The following is a 21,264-nucleotide window of genomic DNA, read 5'->3' as shown; positions in this document are numbered from 1 at the left end:
TATTGTGTGTGCGTACACGTCACTTATCTCTTTCCTTCACACTTCCCTCTCACCCAGTGTAGGGCTGCAAACCAGGTGCAAACTGGTTAACTTACCCGACTTTCCTTCTATCAGGTCAAGCAAACATATGGTAACAAGGAAAGCACCACTCACGTTTGAGACAAGTGATACAAGAGCATGGGCCAGACCGATGGGCAGCCGCTGAGGCGCCACCTCCTGGAAGCAGGCATGTAGCAGAGAGAGACCGCCTTGGCCGCAGAAGTGCGCCACATTTCGTAGCAGGTGCACCGGAATGTCCAGGTCCTGCAAGTGCACAGGCCATTCGAGTATCATCAGGCCATTCACATGCCAGTGCAACGGCAAAACTACATTAGGACTGGAAAATGAGCTGGTTAATACGTACCGTACTTACTCGAATCTAACATGCACTTCTTTTCCGATAAAACGGGTCCGAAAATTGCATGCGCGTTAGAATCGAGTACGACCCTAAATCTGCATTACCATATCGCCATCGGCATTTCAAAATGGCCGCCTCGTACACACTTCAAGCCTAGCCGCCACAGCTTCCCCCATGTGCTCCAGTATGTGTGCTTAGGTTAGTGCACTGTCCATCTTCCCATTTTCTGCGTTTGCTCTATCAGCATGGAAGTGCCGACTGCGAAGACATGCAATGCCGCAATTAAAAGGAAAGTGATCATAATGTGTGCGGAGACGGATGGGAATCGAGCCACATCATGGGCGTTCGGAGTTCCCGAAACTTGTGCACGAGACTGGTACAAACGGAAGAGACATTTTACTCCAGTAGCTGCTGCGTATGGCGCAGCTGCACAGCCCCTATCTTGAAAGCTATCTGCGATGGAGACAGAGTCCATGCATACAGGCGCACTGCACTCTGTTCTCGTTGAAGCGAGAGGCCGCACAAAAGTCAATTCACTCACTCCTGATACACTACTTCCTCCCTCCAGCGTTTTGATAAAAAGAGTTTCTGCGGTCTTTGAGTGAGACGTGTTCATGTTTGCTTGTGCGCACGTGACGTCATGCTTGTCAATTTAGTTAGTAAGTGAATGTTTAAAAGTTTATACGGCCAATAAAACTACTACCCTTACTTTTAATATAGTTGTCTACTAATTTGCTATCGCAATCGATGCTTTGCCTTTCGGACGAAACTGCGACGTTTTCTATTATTTGCAACTTTAGCGTATTGGGAGCAAATCTTTTTCGAAGTAAGAGAAAGTTGTACTTCTGTATGAAAACATGAGGTACACAGTACTGTAAAGGACTATTCCTTTTTTAGGTCACGGTAAATAGGTGCGCGATACAATCGAGGGCGTAATATAACCAAGTAAATACGGTATTCCGTGGGTAAGCGTACTTATTCACGAGCACACTGACTGATACTCGCTGCAAACTCATTCCACAGGCATGATGTAAAATGCTTAGAGAGTGACGAGAGTGTGTGAGCGGACACGAGCATGAACAGGATTCTTCGAAGGTAATCGAACAGCACTTCACACACTACACGGCAAGGTTTCAAAAGATCAAGTATACTTGTCATGCCTATAGCAGATACCCCCAACCACAGTGCTGTTGTAGCTTCCACTATGTTTTCAAGGTTTTCGAAGCACACAATCCAGCAAGGAAAATTTTCATTGCAGCCAATGCACCCTCCTTTGAATCAATCTGTGCAGCGAGTGCTTCCCCCGCAAGACCACTACATCGCTTTATGTAAATTCTTCGCCGAGTGATGAAGCCGCACGAAAATTTAACTCTGTGGCAAACTATGAGCTCCAAACGCTGTTGTAGTCATCTGCAAACAGGTGCATCCCGTGTTGCAGAACCTTCCTATGCCTTTGCAAAAATTTCCTTCAGGTGAAAACAACTTTGCTGAATCCAGCTGCAACTGGAACAAGGAGCTTGAAGTGTAGAAATGCTGAGGCACACCTGTGACTCAACCTACCGGTGTCATTTCGACCACTGCTCGTCATGTTATTAACAGCGTGGCTCGTCCCTGTGTTGAGATACATGGTCGAGCTCTGTGTTGAGCCATGTCCATCCTCTTTTTTTCTACCATTCTTTTCTCCGTCCTTTCATATACTTTTTTTTAGTCTACATGTATGTGCATGTCCTTGAATATGTAGACGTGTATTTGTAAAGTTTATGTGCACTGGACCTGCACCATATAAACACTGTCACTATCTTTCGCTTTGTTTTGCTTCACACATTGTGTCTATGCTGTTTTGTGTGTTTATTGTGTTTTCTTTTTTGTTGTTGTTGCTTTGTACACCAGTCAATTTGCACTGTAGTGCACCACACTAAAAGCGCCAAGCTGTTCGTAGACGCATATCCAAAAAATAAATGAATAAACAACACTGAGATAAATGCACTGTAACATGCTGCTGTGATCCTATCATTACCACATTGGTAACACCAATGACTAGACAAATGGCAGATACTCACATTCACATCGCACACGGTGCTTAAAGCTGCAATCTCTGCCTGTGACACCTCCTGCAAAGGTGGGGAAAAAAAGATGATGGGGCCAAGTTTAAATATTTATTGTCACGTCTGAGTCCACTTAATGGACTGATTTCTATGGGCTACATACCTCCAGCTTGGAGTGTAGGCTGTGCTTGAAGGCCACGTAGAGTGGGAAGTTGAGAAGGAACACTTTTGAGGCGAAATGCAGAAGTTTCTCTTGGTCGTCCAAGGACCAGCCTTCCACTAGTCATTGCAAAAGAAAACATAGAAAGTTGATCACAGGCCTGTGCAACCCAATGGATTTTATGCAACTTATTTCTATTGTCACAGTATGTCACAGAAAGTTGCACGAAAAGGTCCAAACCAAGAGTCAAGCAATCGGCAAGCACTTGCCAATACATCATGCCCCCGCTAAGGCATCCTCCTCCAAGCACTCCCAAGGGAGTTCAAATCAAACTACAACAAATTTTCAGACCGTGTTTTAAAAAGCCTAGTTTCTGAGCATGAGTTCGCATATCAAATTTTCAATGTGTCAGAGTACTATGCATTAGGCCTCCCCTCGCCCGCATTCAGAAGATGCTAACCCTGTGGACATTCAAGCATTATTCTTATCAAAAGTTGTGTTGTTTATGGAGAATGGTATAAATGGCTCTTCCAGTCTAACCACTAGCTCGTTCACACCCACATTAAGTGATATTCTAAAGCAGGAGCTAGTATCTATCGCAGCTAGTGCAGTGGCTGTGGAAATTTAGGTTATAATTGTTAAGCTTTAGACAAACATGGAGCCAGTTGGTCAACACTGTCACACACACACTATCAACACACAAACACCATCAGAGCCGTTGTCGCCTGCTCAAACATTGCTCCATCACACGCAACACTTTTTTTTTTTCTGTGATAGTGACATGATGGCAGGTATGAGGCCTTTAGAAACAGAAGACGCGGACAAAGTGGAAAGAAACGGACAAGCACATGGTAACCAATGGATTATGTTCATCCCATTCCACCTTGCGTTTTTGCACCGATATCCCAACCACGCCAGTCGAGTTAAAAGGAGTACTGACATGCACTTCCAAAATGGTAGGAACTCTACCTGACATTCCTCTGGAGGACCTCAAACTCCCCACACACAAGCCACGCATGCACCCTCAGCGGCACAGTGAGTGCAACTCCGGCACAACGCAGTAAAAAGAAACGAGGACAGTCGGAAATGTCATGTCAGTACTCCTACAAGTCAGCTTGCAGAAGAGAATAACAGGAGGAAGCAGAGGGTTTTTCGGGCAGCATGGGGGGAGCACAAGCACAGGTTACCTTGCCGAGGAGGGGAAAGGGAGTGAAAAGCAAGGAAAGGAGATTGCTGGTAGCAGGTAGGGTGCACTTGGAGGTAACAGAGGTAGAAGTCACCTAGGGGAGAGAAACGAAACAAGAAAGGTTGCGGTTTTGCCCATATTTCAAGGCAGTGGCACGACAACTGGCACAATATCACGCGCAGTAAGCTTTGTACAGTTTCGCGCTGTATAGATTGGAGGTAGACATTTGCACAGCGGGGGTCTAGTGCTAGCGGGAAAAACAAGACGAGAGAAAGAAGGAACGGTCACAAGCGCTAACTTTCGGCTAAGGCTTACTGCAACGCAGGCTTGCCATTATGTAGACAGTCAGCTATTGCTAAAAAATAGATACGCAATACGAGGAAGGAACATACCGTATTTACTCAATTCTAGGCGGTGCCCTCAAATTCAGAAGGCCAGAAAAAATTTTCTTTAATGTTTTCTCGGATGTAAGCCAAATAAAAGAAAGTACTTTGATGGCAAAAAGAGAATGCACTTGTTTACGGTCTTCAAATGCTCACCACAAGAATGTGCAATGTTCACTGATCGTTGTTTTCATCAGCATCACTGTCCTCTCTGTCATTGGTTTCTTTCCAAATTGGACTGCCTTCGCCAACAAGATTCTATGTCCAAACAAAATGACGCGCAGCAACCGATCAGCTGTAATCATGGCATCAGAGATTGGACAGCACGGCGCGAGGGTATGCTTCAATAAGTGTCAATAAAGTTCTGTGACCCGCCGCGGTGGCTTAGCGGCTATGGTGTTGCGCTGCCAAGTACGAGGTTGCGGGATCAAATCCCGGCTGCGTGTACCATGCATTGGGGGCACGTTAAAGATCCCCTGGTGGACAAAATTAATCCGGAGTCTCCCACTACGGTATACCTCATAATCAAATTGTGGTTTTGGCACATAAAACCCCAGAATTCAATTCACTTCTGAAGTTCAGCGGCCACAATGCGACGTTAGGTGTCCAGGTTTATGGTCAAACAGCATGCTAGAATCTAAGCCCACCCCCAAATGTTGTACCCCAAATTTTGTATTTTTTTATTTAGCTTAAAATAAAGTATCGACCTACATTCAAACAAACACTGTAGCTTGAAAAAAATGCAGTAACACTGATACAATTGCCAACAAGAAGCACTTGAAGTGAGCACTTATGTTTGTCTTCTCTTTCTCTCGTCAGGTTTTCCCTGTTCACACTACACCTTGCCGTGGACTCATATACTAACTAGAGAGCGTGAATTGCTTGCTAAGAAACATTCGCTGATATACGTGAGCGACCAACTTTCGAGAAGAAAAAAAGAAACTTCACCCAGTGATGCCTCTAATCTGAGTGACCCATGTTCAAGTAGGTTGTGCCCCATGGTGATGGAAAGTGACTTTTCTCTTTCTCCTCCTCTTTCCTATCCCGCATTTGATTTCTTGCTACTGGCTCCACTTATATTCTTAATTAAATTGTGGAGTTTTACGTGCCAGAACCTTTGCTTATATTCTTCCGCACTAGCGATGGTTTACGGATGAACTGCAGAGCACGCTCCACTTGATAATTTTAACGATCACTAAAGAGGCCAGTATTCTTTGCTGCAACATCAGCACATTGGCTGAAAAGTAGAATCCTCAAATGGCAATGTGTAGGTCAAGAGATCAAATCTCTCTGGGGCACTGCAATTTTTTTTCTTTTTCATTTCTTGTTCTTTTTTTTAAGTTCTGGCAAACTACTCTGGGATTCTACTCACAGACATCACAATGACTAGGAGAGTTACCCCCATAACAGCTATTGCTGAAAAAGGGAGGCCAGGACAAGCACGGCATCATTTGAGATTACAAACTGCATTACACAGGTATGAGGCCACTTCCCTACACATGTTGTCCTACGCCACGGTGCACAGAACATGCATGGACTTGTGGGGACGGGCACGATTAAAACAAGACTGGCGAAGAGAGAGGCAGAGCGAAAAGGCATGCAGAGGGCAGAACAGGCAAATGTCATCTGGTGGATCAATAGCCAAGCCTGGTGCAACATGCTTGGTTTATTGTCATGACAACTGCAAAAAGAGGGAAGCCATTGTTCAGATCACAGCATGCGACACCAGCCTGCAAAAGGCACAGAGTTGCCAGAGCACTTGTGATATCACATGACTGCAGTGGAGGGTGACTTCAGTCCTCCCAACGAATTTTGTGTCGCAGCCTTGCGCCTGGCAAAGCTCGCCCTCAAATAACAGCAACACAGCTTGGGATGATTACATAAGCAGACTGCTTTTTGTGGCAAGCACTTGGATTGACAAAAAAAAAAACTGTACAGCCACGTAAGTTGCGATTTTCTCGGCTGCTAAGGGTGGGTTCGAATTCCAACCAGTATTAAAGCCAGTCTACTTTGACTGCTATGAAGACCCCTTCGAGTACAAGTAACAGAATACACTTAGAACATGTCTCTGCGACCTGACACCACTGTACATAAAAAAGAAGAAGAAAAAGAAGTAACAAAGCAAACATAGCTGTATGTTAAAACATTGCACATGTGAACTTACAAAAAATACAACGCACCTTGCGCTAAGGAGAAACTAAAGAAAAACACTTAATCAGTTTAGACTGATAAAGAAGCGTTTCAAAGCTATATTTTTGTTAGGTTGATTATTCACAGTAGGTTAGTACTGACAGAAGGCTGATTATTTGAAGAGAAACCTAAATACAATGTTCCCTTTTTTAAATTTTGCACTGGAACTCCAGGGATTTATAAAAGGCTACTCCAATTATCTAGATTGACTCGGTGCTTGCCTTCGGTGTCCTTTCGAACCATCCCTGTTAACCAGGCAGCATCAACTACGTACATCCCAACACGTCATAATTGCAACTCACAAGCTGCTGCATGATTGCTATCTTGGCTGTCCAGCAGGGCAGACTCGTCCGGAACATCAGACCCGTCGGCGCCGCTTAGTCGCTGCCGAAGCTGCCGCAGCAGCAGCAGCACCGTTTGCAGCAGACCCTGGATGACTGCATTAAACTTGTCGAAGCTCTGTGGATCCTTGTAGCAGCAAGTGCATTGCCTGCGTGCCACGCGTGAAAATTTCGCTGCTTTTCTGATCCCCTACACTCGGCATGAGATAATCAATAAACGAAACAAAATTAAGAGAGGAAAGGTCCTAAGGTCTAGCTCTGACCTTCTTTACATAACAAGGATGAGAAGCACACTGCAATCAACTGATGGCATCTCTTTACAGTACGCCAACCACAGACACACAGTTTATTCAGTACACCAGCACGTTTATAACTAATGCAGGAGGTGGTGCAGTTCACTGCTTGTTTCACCAGCGCCACCCAGTGGCACCTATGCACAGTGTCATTCGCTTACTACAGCGCAAGTTTTGCACTGGGTGAGTTCACTAGACTGCCAGCATCCAAAAAAAGAAGTAGCGCAGGTTTCATATATAATGTGTTCATTGTGCACGACCACAAGACTAACACTAGACTAGCATCAACCAGTTCTAGAGATTGACAAACAAGTCATTGACAAGATGACGGAATGGTGAATCACTTGCCCTTCTGTGATTTTTTTCAAAAAAGGAAAAAAGATTTTTAAGCAGCTGACTGCCACAAGGTCAAGGGTTGTCTATCACTTGGTTCTGTCTTAGTTATTTCGTGGTTTACACTGCACATTTAGCATCTTATCCCTTTGACATGCGCCCACTTCGCTCCCTTCCTGCCTTCTACCTGTGCATGCCTGCTTTGCAGCAACAAATTTCCAGTACCTATTCAGCACTCGTGCTTGTCTCTACTGTGTTCGTAGACGTGTCTACAAGTACGCTAACATTACAACAATAACCACTAGCGCCAGCTAACCCACAAATATCTCAACCTCTTCACGGAATATGAGGCAAGCTGAACAACTTATTCATTGATAACTTTTAGCATCACAAAGCAAGACAGCAGGTATGAAGGCTGCCGAGTACAGGGCGCTGGGTTGACTTTGACCACCTTGTGATCCTTAGCAAGCAATCAAAGCATGGTACACGACCATACCAACTGTGCCATTAGCTCCTGAAACTAGTTCACCTACAGTATTGGGCTAGGACCTATAGTATTGGGCTGTGTGACGGAGCACCACCTGTGTCCATAGAAAAATGATGAAGCTGTATATAGTATTTGCAGGAAAACAGTCTGTCATGATGTACATTAACTTTAATACGCTCCGCCTTTGCGTATTTAATAGATGGGGCAATTACCAGCAATGAAACACCGTCCGCTTTTAATACAATTCATTAATAAATGATACCAGAATTACGAGCCTATAAGTTTGTGTGAACAAACAGTCTGCTTTATAACTATATACCCTGCTTCATACATATCAGGTAATGCTACAAAGGTGCAAGAGAATTTTCTTACTGCTCGCATTTGCGATAAAAAAAATGGTGCACCACATTTGAAAAATAGGTATAGTGAGGCTTCAAGTAATTGCAATAAAATTGATGTCATACTTTTGTGTCACAAAATTGTAATATGGAGGGTGTCGTGGATCTTATTAGACCACCAAACAAGCTGAATGACACCTTTCTGCGACTAGCGGCCAGGGCAAAGTGCTTGCAACCAGAACACAAACCATCGCATACTGGAAGTGCAAAGGTGCACAAATAATGGGTGATGTGAAGTGACCTTGCGTCCACAAGTTGTAGTTGTAATATATGTAGTGCCAAATTTTCCAACCTCTAGTTTGCACTCGGCATATAGTCTGCAGGGGTCAACTTGGGTCTAAAATAAGGTTTTGTTAGAATAGGCCGTACCCGGTGCTCAATTCGACTTTAGTTCTTGAGCGTGCTCATTGACATTGAGCTTGCACAATGCCATGAACGCCCTACAGTCTTTTCAGTACCATCCATGTTGTCCTTGTGTATTGTGCACCTATGAAGTTGTGCTTTTTCTTCATTGACAGTGTGGCACGTTTTGCAATGAGGTTACACGCATGTACTCGCGAGTCGAAGCACTTGAAAGCAGCCATTTTACATATCGCGAGCAGCATTCGCTTGAATATCACATGCTGCCAATATGGGCCGCAAATACTGCTCGTGGACAGCAACAATCACTGCGCATCTGATTGTATTTGAATGCAACAAAAACTTGTAGGCGCAGTATAAACTTCTTCTTTTCAGCATGCTCTGGAACTTAAAAATAACATTGTGTATTGTCTGCAGCCATAAATAATTTGCACAACTCAAAATTTCAACTTTTCAACTTGTATAGTCATGGGATTGTGGTCTGGAAAACACGGTGGTTATTCTCTAGAAAGCATCGCAGCTCAAGTACTACTGCACTGTGAAGCACATGGGGCGAGACCTCTACCACCACACTACTCACTTAGCTCCCACATCATTGCCCGCTATGTATAAAACCAAGTATAATATCCACATGAGAAATCCTGACGAAGCTGCACGTTCTTGCCTGCACACGGAAGAGCCGCATGCAAACAAGAGCACACGTCTTTCATACACGAAAAAAGCTAAGAGGTGTAAAAACTTGACATTTTCATGTTGCCTACCAGCACGCCAACTTAGTGCTGTGGTGAAGACATTGGCACATAATAATGTCACAAGGCCACTTTTGATCGTGACCGGGCCTGATCTGGATCGAAAATCTCATAACCATGATTGGCTCCCTTCTACAGCTTTCACAGACATGTGCTAACTAGAGATTCCAAAACAAATTTTATACCTTCTTTTGCAAGGCAAGGCTTTCAGTGCATATGGATGACCCACAGCCAGATGACTGTACAATGAACTTGTTGGCATTACCAAGAACTGGAAAGTTGTAAGTGATGACGATGACCATGGATATATTTTACGATGCAAGTTGTAAGCAAACTTCTTGGGTAAGTGCAGATCAATTGCTTGGCCATGTAATCACAGTGCTGTTTTAAGTTTCCAGTATAATGCATTATTAACACCAGCTTGTTAAAATGCTGCATGCAATGCACTTAAAGAATGGAGATTGCCCTAAACCATGTACGCAACTTTTGCTACATTGAGTCCAAGCGAACGGGTCATAGGGTATGCTAATAATGGGACATATCTGCTCAACTGTCTTCCATCCAGGTTAAAATTCTTAATGCTGGCGATATGATCTACAGCTGGAAACTATGTAGAGGCAGCTGGAACACTGGCTGAGTGATCGAGCGCTGCGGCAGCTGCACTCTGTGAAAAGTGTGAAGGCAGCAGCAGATGTGCTGGACGAGGCACATTAGAAGATTCTCTAGCTTTTTCTTTTTGACATTTTATTTTATGGCCCAATCCAGCACTGCATGTCGATCTATCGATTAAAGGGAGGTGGCCGCAGGCAATCACCATCATCATCAACAACAACACAGAATGCAACAATGCAGTGCTCAAGAACACATGCGACTGGCAGACACATTGTGTGCCAAGTATAAAACATGAAAAGTCAAGTTCAAGTTTCTGACAAACCTTACTTGATATCTCAAATAACCTAACCGTCTCTTTCACGAATCATTCCCTTTTACTTCAACAACTCTTGTTTTGCCAAAATCAATGCTAAGCCTGCATGATTACAATGTGACAAAAGCACAAGTAAGGCGCCATAAGACAAAAAGATGGTATGAATGGAACTATGCTCGCATTTAAATGCAGACCCTAGCCAATAGCTTCAGAAGGCAGTGGTTCGGTGCCGGCTGCAAATGGTTCAAGCTCTTAGGAACTTCAACTACAATGCGATCACCGACAAGCGCGCCGTTTGACCTTTCTTGCGACAGCTGCAGAGCCAGCTGACAATCAGGTCAGATTGGCGCAGGTCTTCAATAAGCATACGAAAGGGAAGGCGGGAACATCAACACTACGGTACACGCGAAATAAAGTAAGGCTCTTCCGGGAAACACAGTCAACGTGCTCAGCCAGTGTGCATTGAACATCAGCAGGCAACCGTTTGTCGTGTAAATGCAGGGTTGGACGTATTGCTGTAAGACACAAACGAGATGTAAAACGGGGCTTTCTTTCTTTGCAAGCACGCCAGACAACAAAAAAATGAGTTTGGTGAACGAGTGACCAACAACTCGCAAGCGACAGATGGTCCTCCCGTTTGAGCAGCGCAGATGGCACCGACGTGACAGCCCTACGGTGCGTTACCGTCGCCAGCACGGTACCTAGGCAGTAGTCGTTTACGTTTCCCAAAGGCACCAGTCAAGCTCGGTAAGCAGACGACTCCACCGCAGGGCATGTTTTCCTTCTTTTTACGTGGAGAAGGGATCACAACACGTCTGCTGCTGGGGATCTGGTGCACTCGCTGCACAGGTGGAGTACAGACGCACGATCGAAAGACAACTCACCTCTGGTTCCACGATTGCACGTAGCTGCAGAGCACCAGGATGTCGCTCTTGGACAGCGGGGAACGTTGACCGCACGAGTTTTCGGCATCATCTGCGTGGAGTCGAGCAGGGGCCACCGTCAAGCTCTCCGACCGCGCTGGCAACCAACCGTACACACAGGTTTCGCCTCCCGATGCCCGGTGCAGACGCGCCGGCCATCGGAACGCGTCCCGACAAAGAGATGCGTTCGCACGCGTTCACCGCACGTCGAGGCAGCCGAAGCTCGATGGCAAACTAGCATTTTTGGGGGGAGTCAATAGGCTTAACCGCGCGCACCCCCCCCCCCCCCCCCCCCCCGCACCACCAACACTACCATCGAAAAAGAGAGTGAAAATGCATGCTCCTTACATTTTTCGAAAAGTTCTAACAGTGAGCAGCAGACGTCACACATTCTGACATCTGTTGCATTGACATCACGTCCTGCGATATCTTGTCATTTGTTACGCGCTAAACTTAGGAACTGGCTAAGGTCGCGCTCCTAGCATATAAACTTGACTATTTTCTCGTCAGCTGAGGCATAAGCCGCCATTACGAATACTGAAGATTTGCGAGCGTAAACCCCAGTGAGCCACCCGATGCGCTCGATTGAGGAATGCGTCCGCTGCCACCGCGTCAACAGCAAGCGCTAGAGTTGGCGAACAAACTTGTATAGTATTTAGACTATAGATGTAAGAAAAGTTACCAAAAGAACTTGAAGTAAGAGGTAAAAAATTATAAATTATTACAATTATTTTTAAATGACCGAACAATTAGCATCATTTTCGCTTGCAGCGCTATTTCTACGCTGCGGGGACCTACAGCACGAATAAGTGGCTGAACCCCGCTGCGTTCGCATGATTTACTGTAACTTCTCAATCACTTCTGCGGCCTCCATTTGCCCTTTAAGTTAGCACACATTGGCTGCTTGTAACTTTTGCTTTACAAACAAAACTTCGTCGTTCCAATAAAAAAGCAACGATGCAGGCCCTGCGGCAGGTCGCCGGTGTGGTCGCCAGAGTGTCCAGGTATCGTAGCCCGTAGTGAGCTGTTTCTGCGCAAGATTTCTGTGGCACGCCTTGCATGCTCGCCCTTCGAGATCCGGCTTGCCGGCCGCTAAGTGGAAATGAAACTCGCAATTTTGTCGGTCACTGGTATAAGGTGTGGTTATAGCGTTAAATCCTAATCGCACGCAGGCAGCAGACCACTTCCGCGGCAGCTTCTCCCGTAAAGGCGGCTGCCGCTGGGACGACCAGCAGGCGCATGAAGTACCCCTACACACTGACGGCAAAGCTCGCACAGTTCCCCTACAAGTTCCACTTCAAGAACTTCTGGCTCATCAGATACTACTTGTGTGGTGGTCTCGTGATCTACATGGTCTTCATGGTGTACCCCATCCACAAGGCGGGTAAGTTCGTGGGAGAGTGGCGTATATGCGCTCTGGCGTGCGCACGGAAGATTACGCGGAATACGTGGTTTGCCAGCTTTGCCTGTTGAGAGTGCCGACGCAGGCAAACTGGCTTTAGGGTATTTTAGCGCAACGTTATTACCGTTCTGTCGATACCTTCTGCCATGGAGCCTATCACGCATGCGCAGTTCGGAGTAAGCTGTAACGGTAATGATAGAGCGCAGTGCTGAAATACTCTTTCTGTCATCAGTTCTCTCTCCATGCAGACACAAATCTGTTTCTCAACTTTCTCTCTCTCGAGAAAGAGTGTTGGCCTCGTGGCTATGCAGAGTTCGGCAGAATAAGTAGATACTCACTCACGAATCAATATTCACACTCATCTGGACGCATTCATGCTCATAACCACTAAAACGTATTGTAACGATCTTTCATTGATACGTTAACTGGCACTCACTACCCTCATGCGACTCCACCCTAGCTCGCTGGCACTGTAGGGGTTGAGGACGGACTTCGGGATGAAATCAAACTTGGGAGGGTTTATTTTACATTATTTACAGAGAGGTGAGAGTCAAGTAACAGTCGTACAGTCATTACGGGCCGGCAGCAACTCGGACGCTGCGGCCCGCGGCAAGAAGTTCGAGAGAGGTGAATCCGGGACTGCTCTGGTCTCTCTGGAATGCTCCTTTTAAACCTTTCGAGGACTGGAAGTCGCATCATGTTCAGCCAATGGGAGAGTCCGCTCAGATGACGCCATTTTCGGCCAATGGTAGGCGCCCGTGCGGCGGTGTCACACCCGGCGGCTCCCTGCGGTCTTGCCTTGCTGACTTGCAATGCGCTCTTCAAAGGCGGACAAGGGGGAAAGCTTGGGCCCCATTGTCCGAGGGCCCACCTACTCCCTGCGGTCTTGCCTTGCTGACTTGCAATGCGCTCTTCAAAGGCGGACAAGGGGGGGGCCATCAACTTGTTTGCTCGAGCGCTCCTCTGGAATGTGCTTTCCGCGTTTCTGCGCTTCTCAATTAGCTGTGCTGCGATTCGATGTGGTCTGGGGAACTCGAAGTAGGCGCAGGAAACTGCCCCATATCTAACAGCACTCATTCCCGTTCATATACACCCTAATCCAATCCCGCCCTTCAATACTCGCTCAAACTCTTATCTTGCATCTGTGAAGTCAGTCTCGTAGGAGTATGAGTCAGGATACTCATGCAGGACCCATGCAGCTATGTGACCGGTGAGACGAAAGTTTTCTGGAACCTGCTGCTACAACCGAACGAGCACAGTTTCTACAATATTGCCTAGAAGGAAATCTGGTGCCATCGTCTATGCAAGTTTCCTAATGGACGCTGTGCCACCACAGGTGTTGTACCACAAGCAAGAGAATGTCAGAATGTGGGTGTGCGAGGCTTATCTCAAACATGTCTTGGCTTACAGTGCAGTCATTTTTGCATAAACAATGCTCTTTGAATGAAGTCATCATATAAGGTCTCTGTCTGTAATACTACATCTTACATTATTATCACATTTAATAATGACAAATGAAGGAAACCAGAACAGACGATTGACACTGACCCACAGCGAGCACAGAGCAACTGCCAGTGCTCTTCGCATTTTTATATAATTACACAAACCAGAACAAGTTCGCAAATGTTAATATTTTTAAGTATTCTTATTTAATAATAAAAATCGGCTTCTCGTATGCTGTCTTAATAAAAAGTGACCTATTGTGACAGACGGAATGCTGCTACCCAGATGCATCTTCATCAGAAGGCCTTACATCCACTTCTGTTGTGGTATGCTGCACTTCTTCAAATAGAATGTACTGTCGCACTAAATTTGAACGGCAACATGGGATCCCGTGGCTCAAGAGGCTCCCTGGCTGCACAGCAGCCGTACCAACATAAAAAAAATTGGTCAGCTAAACACTATTCCAATTACTGGTAGCACCCTCCATTTCAAGGAATGATGGCTTGTGTATATACTTTCTATTCTTAGCAAAAGAGAGATGTTGGGTATATACTGTATTGTATTGTAATATACAACTTGTATTGAGTGCAATAGCACATAGCACAGTCAGTATTGACTGTGTACATGGCACAGTCAGTATGGTCACGGAGCCATTGAGGAGCAGCATGCCTCTTGCATGCCATCTTTCACAACCACTGCTTCGTTATCTCTGTTAGCTCATTGAATTGCACACTTACTGTGCTTGCTGCATAAACTACTTTAAGTTTTCCATGTATACCAATAAAGGTAAAAGTCAGTAGCTTAGACATGGTGTACATCCCTGACCACCATCCACAAGTTAGAACTGATGATTTCATTTACTTATGTCATTAACGTGTTGGTATGTTCTCGAAAACAGCTTTACATTTGCTGTGCTCTTCATCATGTAGCATATCCTTATTCAAATCTGTACTGTGCCTTTGTTAAAGAGTTCAACACAATTTTCAAGTCATTACTGGTAATTACGTCTTTGTGATATGACGAATTATGCTGATGTTGGTGTTTGTTTACTTTGCAGTTAACTCTCCAGCGAATGTTGAGGCTCACAAGAAACTCATGCGCAAGGTTGCAGAACGTAAGTTTGCTACTTGGTTAATGGGACGTGACTACGGGCAGTATTCCTGGTTCAACAATTTCATAAATGTCGCGTGGTGTGCACCAGTTCAATTCACTAAACCACAGGGTTCCCTAGCAGTAACCTGGACAGCATTGTGGCACTAGTATCTAGTATCTGGGTGTGCTTAACATTACCATTTAGTGTTAAAATAACGGGAACTGCAGCCCACGTGCCCTTACTTTCGAGATAGTCTCGCCTCCCGGCGGAGAGGCGTCGTGCAAAAGGGGTGTGCTTGCCTCATACCGAATGCATGCAGAGTCAATGGCACATGATGTTTGTAAATCGCCAATTGCACTACGTGCAAGTTGGGCACTGGGATTGCACAGCACAAAACAAGAAGATGTGGCTCGTGACACAATGGTGATGTGGTCTTTTGACTCCTGTGTGACAGAAGGCAGAGAATAAACGTCGCCGGCGGATGCTTGTCAAGGCAAAAGGACCGTGTGTCACGTTAGCAGCAAAGTTCAGCTCCTGCCAGCATGGCAACATGACATTTAAATTTCGCCAATCTCCTCTAGCAGTGAACCAGCTTGAAAAATTCTTGCAGTAGGACACTCCTTGTACGGTGCTTTGCAACTTCCAGTGTTTAACCAAAAGATTCAATGGAGCCCGGTGTGGGGCCCTTCAAGCATTGGCTCGCTTTTGGTGATGGGTTGGCACGTGATGCAAGTATGGCTATGTGGATGCCTTTCTTGGCAATGAAAACTCCACAATTACTCTATGAGGCAAACAATCAAAGAAAAGTACTACATTGCATTCTACCAATGCTAAAGTATGGGGCATATACTTAAAGGGTAACAAAGAAGCTTGTAAAGAAGTCAAAGACTGTGCAACGAGTGGATGTAATGAAAAACTATAGGCATAACATTAAGAGACAGGAAGACAGTGCTGTGGACTAACGAGCTCGGGGGCAGCCGATATTTTAGTTGACAGTAAGAAATGGAGCCACGCAGGATACGTAATGCATGGGGCCGATAATCGGTTGTGTACCAAAGCTGCACAATGAATTCCAAGAGAAGGCAAGCGCATTCGAAGATGTCCGGGAGCAAAGTGAGGTAGTGAAACGAGAAAATTTGCAGCGTAAGATTTGGTGTCAGCTAGCGCAAGATGGGTAATTGGAGATCGCTGGGAGAGGCCTTCGTTCTGTAGTGGACATAAAAATAGGCTGATGATGAATGGTAAGAGCATTACCGAAGCTTTCTGTCCAAAAGTTCATTGTAGTCATTGTTAGTCATTGTATACATGATGAACTGCCACGAGGTTCGAAGTTGTTCATAAAATCCAGTCTGCTTACTCGGCAATACTTGCCACCTATGGAAGTGTCACCTCCCTTATATGAGATTGTTACACGAACGAGGCCAGGCTGAATGCAGTGAACTGACCCTCCTGTGACATGTCATTAGGAGTTTGCCTTGAAGCCAACTCCGATTTTTCAATTCATATAAGTACGAAATGCATAAATGCTTTCATTAGGCAATCGCTGAACCGATCTGAATGAAATTTGTTGCATTTAAGAGAGAGAGAGAGCTGAATTACGCTGACTGTACTGAGCAGAATTTTGATGCAACCCCTGGTCAATATTTACAAAAATTGCCAGAAGTGGAGACGTTCTAAAAAATTGAAACACCATGTTTACAAATTAGTAAAAAAGCAGATATTCCAGTTTCCTAAACTGCATCTGTTTGAGTATCTGATGTGGACAAATGTGATGTGTAAGTTTAAAGCTTGCATAAAATTGTCACAATGTTTATGGTAGTGTTGCAAAAGTCACACTTAACAAATTAATGGTATGCATTAGAGTGCTGTGTAAAACATCAATTTTCTCCACTTAGGTGTCTTGGCAAGTGCAGTTTACAGAATTGCGATATAACTTTTTTTTTTATTATTGCCAAGTTACAAAGTTGTTAACTTACTGCTCCTGTTAAGTTCAACAATTCTTGTAGAAATGATTGATTGCCAAAATAGAAGTCTGCTCCTTTTAGTCGATAGATTGTAACTTCTTTTGAATGCCACAGACCTAATCATATTTGTTGCAGTGAATGCAGAGAAAATAGATTTCTTTGCTCTCGTGTATTTAGATAGGAATTCCTAAGCTAAAGCTACCTCCTAAAGCACGGGTCAATGGCCACAGCATTCTCTTGGTAAGAACATGGCTACAGGCTTGATTCCTGGCAGCAGCAGCAGTATTCTTTCGGAAGCAGGGTGCAGATATTCACCTGCAGAAAAAAAAAAGCTTGAAGTAAAAATTATTTACCAAATAAAGTTGGTAAATTTTATATGCAAAAATATATTCACCAGAATTTTTTTTCTGGTGAAATTCAAATTTTAGGGAAATAAGTACTCTATACACTGAACCCTTTACACAAGACCAACTTGAGCAACTAAATTTTATTTGCTCAACAGTGGAAGTTGTTCATGGGACTGACATATTTTTTTGTCGTTAGCTGTATATAAAAGTTGAGTTGTTTTAACCAAATGAGCTTGTAAAGCTGCAAGTGGGAAAAGACTTTTGAAAAGAGAAGTTTGCATATATTCAAAAGTAATGTGGTTACAAAGCTTTTGTTGAGGAAAGAAAATCATTTTTGTCCTAGGTGTAAATCTGGTGCTGCTGGTTTTTACAGAGCAGTTTCTCTACCAACTGAGCTCACAGGGAGTGAATCAATTTTTTTTTTTTTTCAATGGTGTGAAGTAAACATGCAAATTGGCACACCTGTGCCACCGGTTGCAAGAATTAGCCTGCTATTCAGTTGCATCTCAACAAAAATTCTACTGAAAGCAACACAGAGTAAACAAACAGAATTTTTTTTAAAATTTTTATAAGCCAATACAAGCATTTGAGTGGTTCCTTCGCTGTACATCATCTGCTTCACACTGGTAAATATGCACAGAAAACCGCTTGAACTTGCCCAGCAACAAGTACTTTCAAGTAAGTTAACTACTTGACATGCAAGAAGATTTTGATAACCAAAGTAGTTTTGCATAAGTCTACCAAGAGAATAAGATTTGTCAAAGGAAAGTTAGCTTGTTTAGCCCTTGCACTGTTCTTACAGAAGCAAGTTTGGGAATCCCGTTGTATTTCTGTAGAACTTTTTGTTCGGCTGCAATGGAATATAATGTGTGATTATTGCAAAGGTACTATCCGATGCCCTTACAAAAATCAGCATAGAGATTCTGTTGTTCCTATCAGCTTTGCATTGCTTTCAGTAGAATATCTGTCGAGATGCAATGGAATATCATTCATTAACTTTGCAAGGAGGATGTTAGGAGAACTGCATCCGAAAATCAGTCCTTGGTATAATGAACACGGATAGAACTAATTATCCGATATAACAAGGAAAATCTTAAATGTTTCTTGCTGATATTGGCATGTAACGAACCTATGCGTATAATGGATATTGGGCAGAATGAAGGTATGACTAGTGTGAGGTTCGTTACTAGAGCAGGACAAGTTTTTCTTGAACTGTAAAGTTTCTTTCCACGAAACCTTTGTAGCTTCGTGCTACTCGCAGATTGATTCAGACATTCCCTTTAAAACAATTTAGCTCCTGAAAATACGCAGTACTGTATAGTAAACCACGTAATATGCCTGAAGCTTATACAACGCCACTGTTTTCACTGCCATCAACAAGAGTTTATTGTTACAGTCATCAGCCTATTTGACGTCCACTGCAGGCCAATGTCTCTCCACTTGCGTGTGCCATGTGTCAGCCAATTGCCGACAGTTTTCCAAGATGTTCAGGACAGAATACTTGGGACAACCCAAAAATTATTGGATGCATATAATACATGTTGCTTTTTCTTTTTTTCAGAGCACGGGCACCACTGATGGACTGGCATACACCAAATTGGGTATAGCTCCTAGGAAAGTGAATAAACGAATGAGTTGCATTAAATTGTGCATTGGCTAGGCTCATTTTTCTCCCATTTTTGTCTGTAACACTGCCTTGACGAAACACGGCCAATGAACCGGCAGACTGCATGGACGCACACAGAAATGGTGGGAAATAGTATGAACCCCATCTTGTAGTGAAATTGGTAAAATCTCAAGATGACTCGTTGATGTGTGCATCTCCGACTACATGATGCAGTTTCCTGTGCGCACACATGCCTACAGATTCTCCTTTGCTGAAAACAAGGTTGCGGATTCAACTCCTGGCTGTATTGGCTGCATTTGATGGGGACAAAATGCAAAAAATGCTTGCATACTTAAGATTAGGTGCACACTAAAAAACAATAGGCATTCAAAGTTACCTTGGAACCCTCCACTATGCCTCCACTATGATGACCGTCCTAACTTCCTGTGCAGTTTCAGGTCATTAAACATATTTTTTAAAGTCTTCCCCTGTTATCACTCATGTTCATCCCACCCCAGTTGTAGAGTCTGTGTCAAAAGTTTATGGACTGCGAGATCTGAGGAAACAAATTGCCTAGCCGTCTGTGACCGTGGTTGATAAAACCAAATAACACCGTTTGTATGTACTAGTAATACAGGCTGCGAAAATGTTCAGCTTTTTCAAGGATCCACCAGTATTGTTGTAAACTCTTGATGCTGATTGTAACAGACAGGCTAACCTTTCTACCTCCCTCCTAAAAATTCTGAATGTCTTCTGTTTGACATTAGAATAAAAATGTGCGAGTCACTGTGTACAACAGCATAGCACTGATGTGTTCCATGCCCTGCCCTGTTAGACCTTTTCAAAGCATAGAAGCAATTAAACATCGATTTTCCACTGCACATGCCTTGGTTGTCATAATGTTAGTGTTACATGCTTGTGCTCAAACACTGTGCTAGTCCCAGCCACAGAGCTTTTTGTGAAATAGTTTATACCACAGCAAATATTTTTCTTGGCCACTTAAATTAATAAACCAAGAAAGCAAAAAAAAAGGTCATACACCATGTTGAAACATTTGTGCAGTTCTGTATAAACAGACTATACAAGCAAATATCAGTTCTAAGGCCACATTTGTGGCCAGCTTAAATGTATTCGACATACCATTCACTGAAAAATTGATTATGATACCATGGACCTATGGGAGTTACCTAGGGCAATTATCGCTGACATTAATAATAGGCATGTTATGCAATTTATTTGTGTGCAGGCTTCATATGTACCGGGAATATTTTATGAATATTGAATTAAATGAGTGGACCTATCACTTGCAGCGTATGCAAATTGGCCAGGCCAGCAAGCAGAAAGCTCCAGCGAGGATGCTGAAAAGTATCTCTGAAAGTTATCAGCCGAGAAAACAGCACGAGGCTAAGCAATAAAATGTCAATTTGTATCAGTGACAACGTCTTTTATTTTAGGGGGGGGGGGGGGCAATAAAATTAGTTTTGACATGTTTTATAGGTTACGGTTGATTTGTTTAGAAACATAAAAATGCTCGTCAATTGGTAAAATAAGCTCTTTACATGTGCATATAGTTACCCTCTGTTAACTTGCCCTGATAGTTGGGAAACACAGGTTCGTAGGGATGTACAGGTGCCGTACTTGACGAGCCTGTTATGCGGAGAGAGAAGGGAAGAAGGAAAGGCAGGGAGCTTAACCAGACTGAGTCCAGTTTTCTACCCTACACGTGGGGAGGGGAATGGGGAGTGAAAGAGAGAGAACTTAGGTGTAGGATGTCTATAGTCGGGCACTTAAGTCTTTTGCCTTCAGGTAGTGAAAAAGCGCTCGAACTGCTTTCTGCGCTAATGAACTGTAAGGCCAGGCTCCCAAGATCTTCGCTTCCGTGAATGGCCCGTCATCCAGTCTATGCGGAAATTTCATTTGAAATCCCAGGGTTAAAGATCGGCGGAGTGGAGGCCGTTCGGCCCACCCAAGCCCGCTACGCGCTTCCTCGGTGAAACGCAACTTTAGGCGCTCCGAGGGCGGGAGAGAAAAGCGGGAGAACTTTGGGGGGGGGGGGGGGGGGGAAAGAAAAGTTTCAGTCCCAATTCCATATTTGGCAGCACGTTCCATATATGGCGACGCTCATTCCCATGTTTGGCAAACCCGTTACGACAGGTGATCTCCAGGGGGGGCACACCTCCGCTAGGCAGGGGACTCCAGCGCTGCCAATCGCGACGGAAATCTAGGTAGGCACACGCGT

General features: G+C 44.3%; 2 protein-coding genes across 6 annotated transcripts in view; one reads left to right on the top strand and one right to left on the bottom strand.

Moving 5' to 3' along the window:
* The window catches only part of puf (ubiquitinyl hydrolase 1 puf), a 115,543-nt gene extending 103,797 nt beyond the window's left edge, over positions 1–11,746 (bottom strand). For 4 of the 5 annotated variants that reach the window (XM_070521856.1, XM_070521857.1, XM_070521858.1 and 1 more), the window contains exons 1-7: positions 11,519–11,746; positions 11,132–11,222; positions 6,664–6,851; positions 3,790–3,882; positions 2,606–2,721; positions 2,458–2,508; positions 154–303 (exon numbers count right to left, since the gene is read on the bottom strand). In XM_070521856.1, the coding sequence (XP_070377957.1) occupies positions 154–303; positions 2,458–2,508; positions 2,606–2,721; positions 3,790–3,882; positions 6,664–6,851; positions 11,132–11,222; positions 11,519–11,561 (732 nt within the window). In that variant the 5' untranslated portion in view covers positions 11,562–11,746. The remainder of the gene's footprint in view (positions 1–153; positions 304–2,457; positions 2,509–2,605; positions 2,722–3,789; positions 3,883–6,663; positions 6,852–11,131; positions 11,223–11,518) is intronic. The other variant, XM_070521859.1, reaches the window with a different exon arrangement.
* Positions 11,747–12,004: 258 nt separating this feature from the next.
* roh (reduction of Rh1) lies at positions 12,005–19,064 on the top strand. The gene is made up of 4 exons (XM_070521870.1): positions 12,005–12,174; positions 12,343–12,554; positions 15,073–15,129; positions 18,981–19,064. The coding sequence occupies exons 1-4, from the start codon at positions 12,128–12,130 to the stop codon at positions 18,995–18,997; spliced, it is 333 nt and encodes a 110-aa protein (XP_070377971.1). The 5' UTR covers positions 12,005–12,127; the 3' UTR covers positions 18,998–19,064.
* Positions 19,065–21,264: the final 2,200 nt, after the last annotated feature.

The sequence above is a fragment of the Dermacentor albipictus genome, chromosome 7 (assembly GCF_038994185.2).
Source record: "Dermacentor albipictus isolate Rhodes 1998 colony chromosome 7, USDA_Dalb.pri_finalv2, whole genome shotgun sequence".
NCBI classification, from domain to species: Eukaryota; Metazoa; Arthropoda; class Arachnida; order Ixodida; family Ixodidae; genus Dermacentor; species Dermacentor albipictus.
This window is presented reverse-complemented; position numbering and strand designations above follow the sequence as displayed.

Excerpts from the sequence above, each read along its gene's own strand:
- roh (XM_070521870.1), top strand. The coding sequence starts at position 12,128 with ATGCAGGCCCTGCGGCAGGTCGCCGGTGTGGTCGCCAGAGTGTCCAG. Across the intron at positions 12,175-12,342 it reads GTGGTCGCCAGAGTGTCCAG|GCAGCAGACCACTTCCGCGG; the intron begins GTATCGTAGCCC and ends AATCGCACGCAG. Across the intron at positions 12,555-15,072 it reads GTACCCCATCCACAAGGCGG|TTAACTCTCCAGCGAATGTT; the intron begins GTAAGTTCGTGG and ends TTTACTTTGCAG.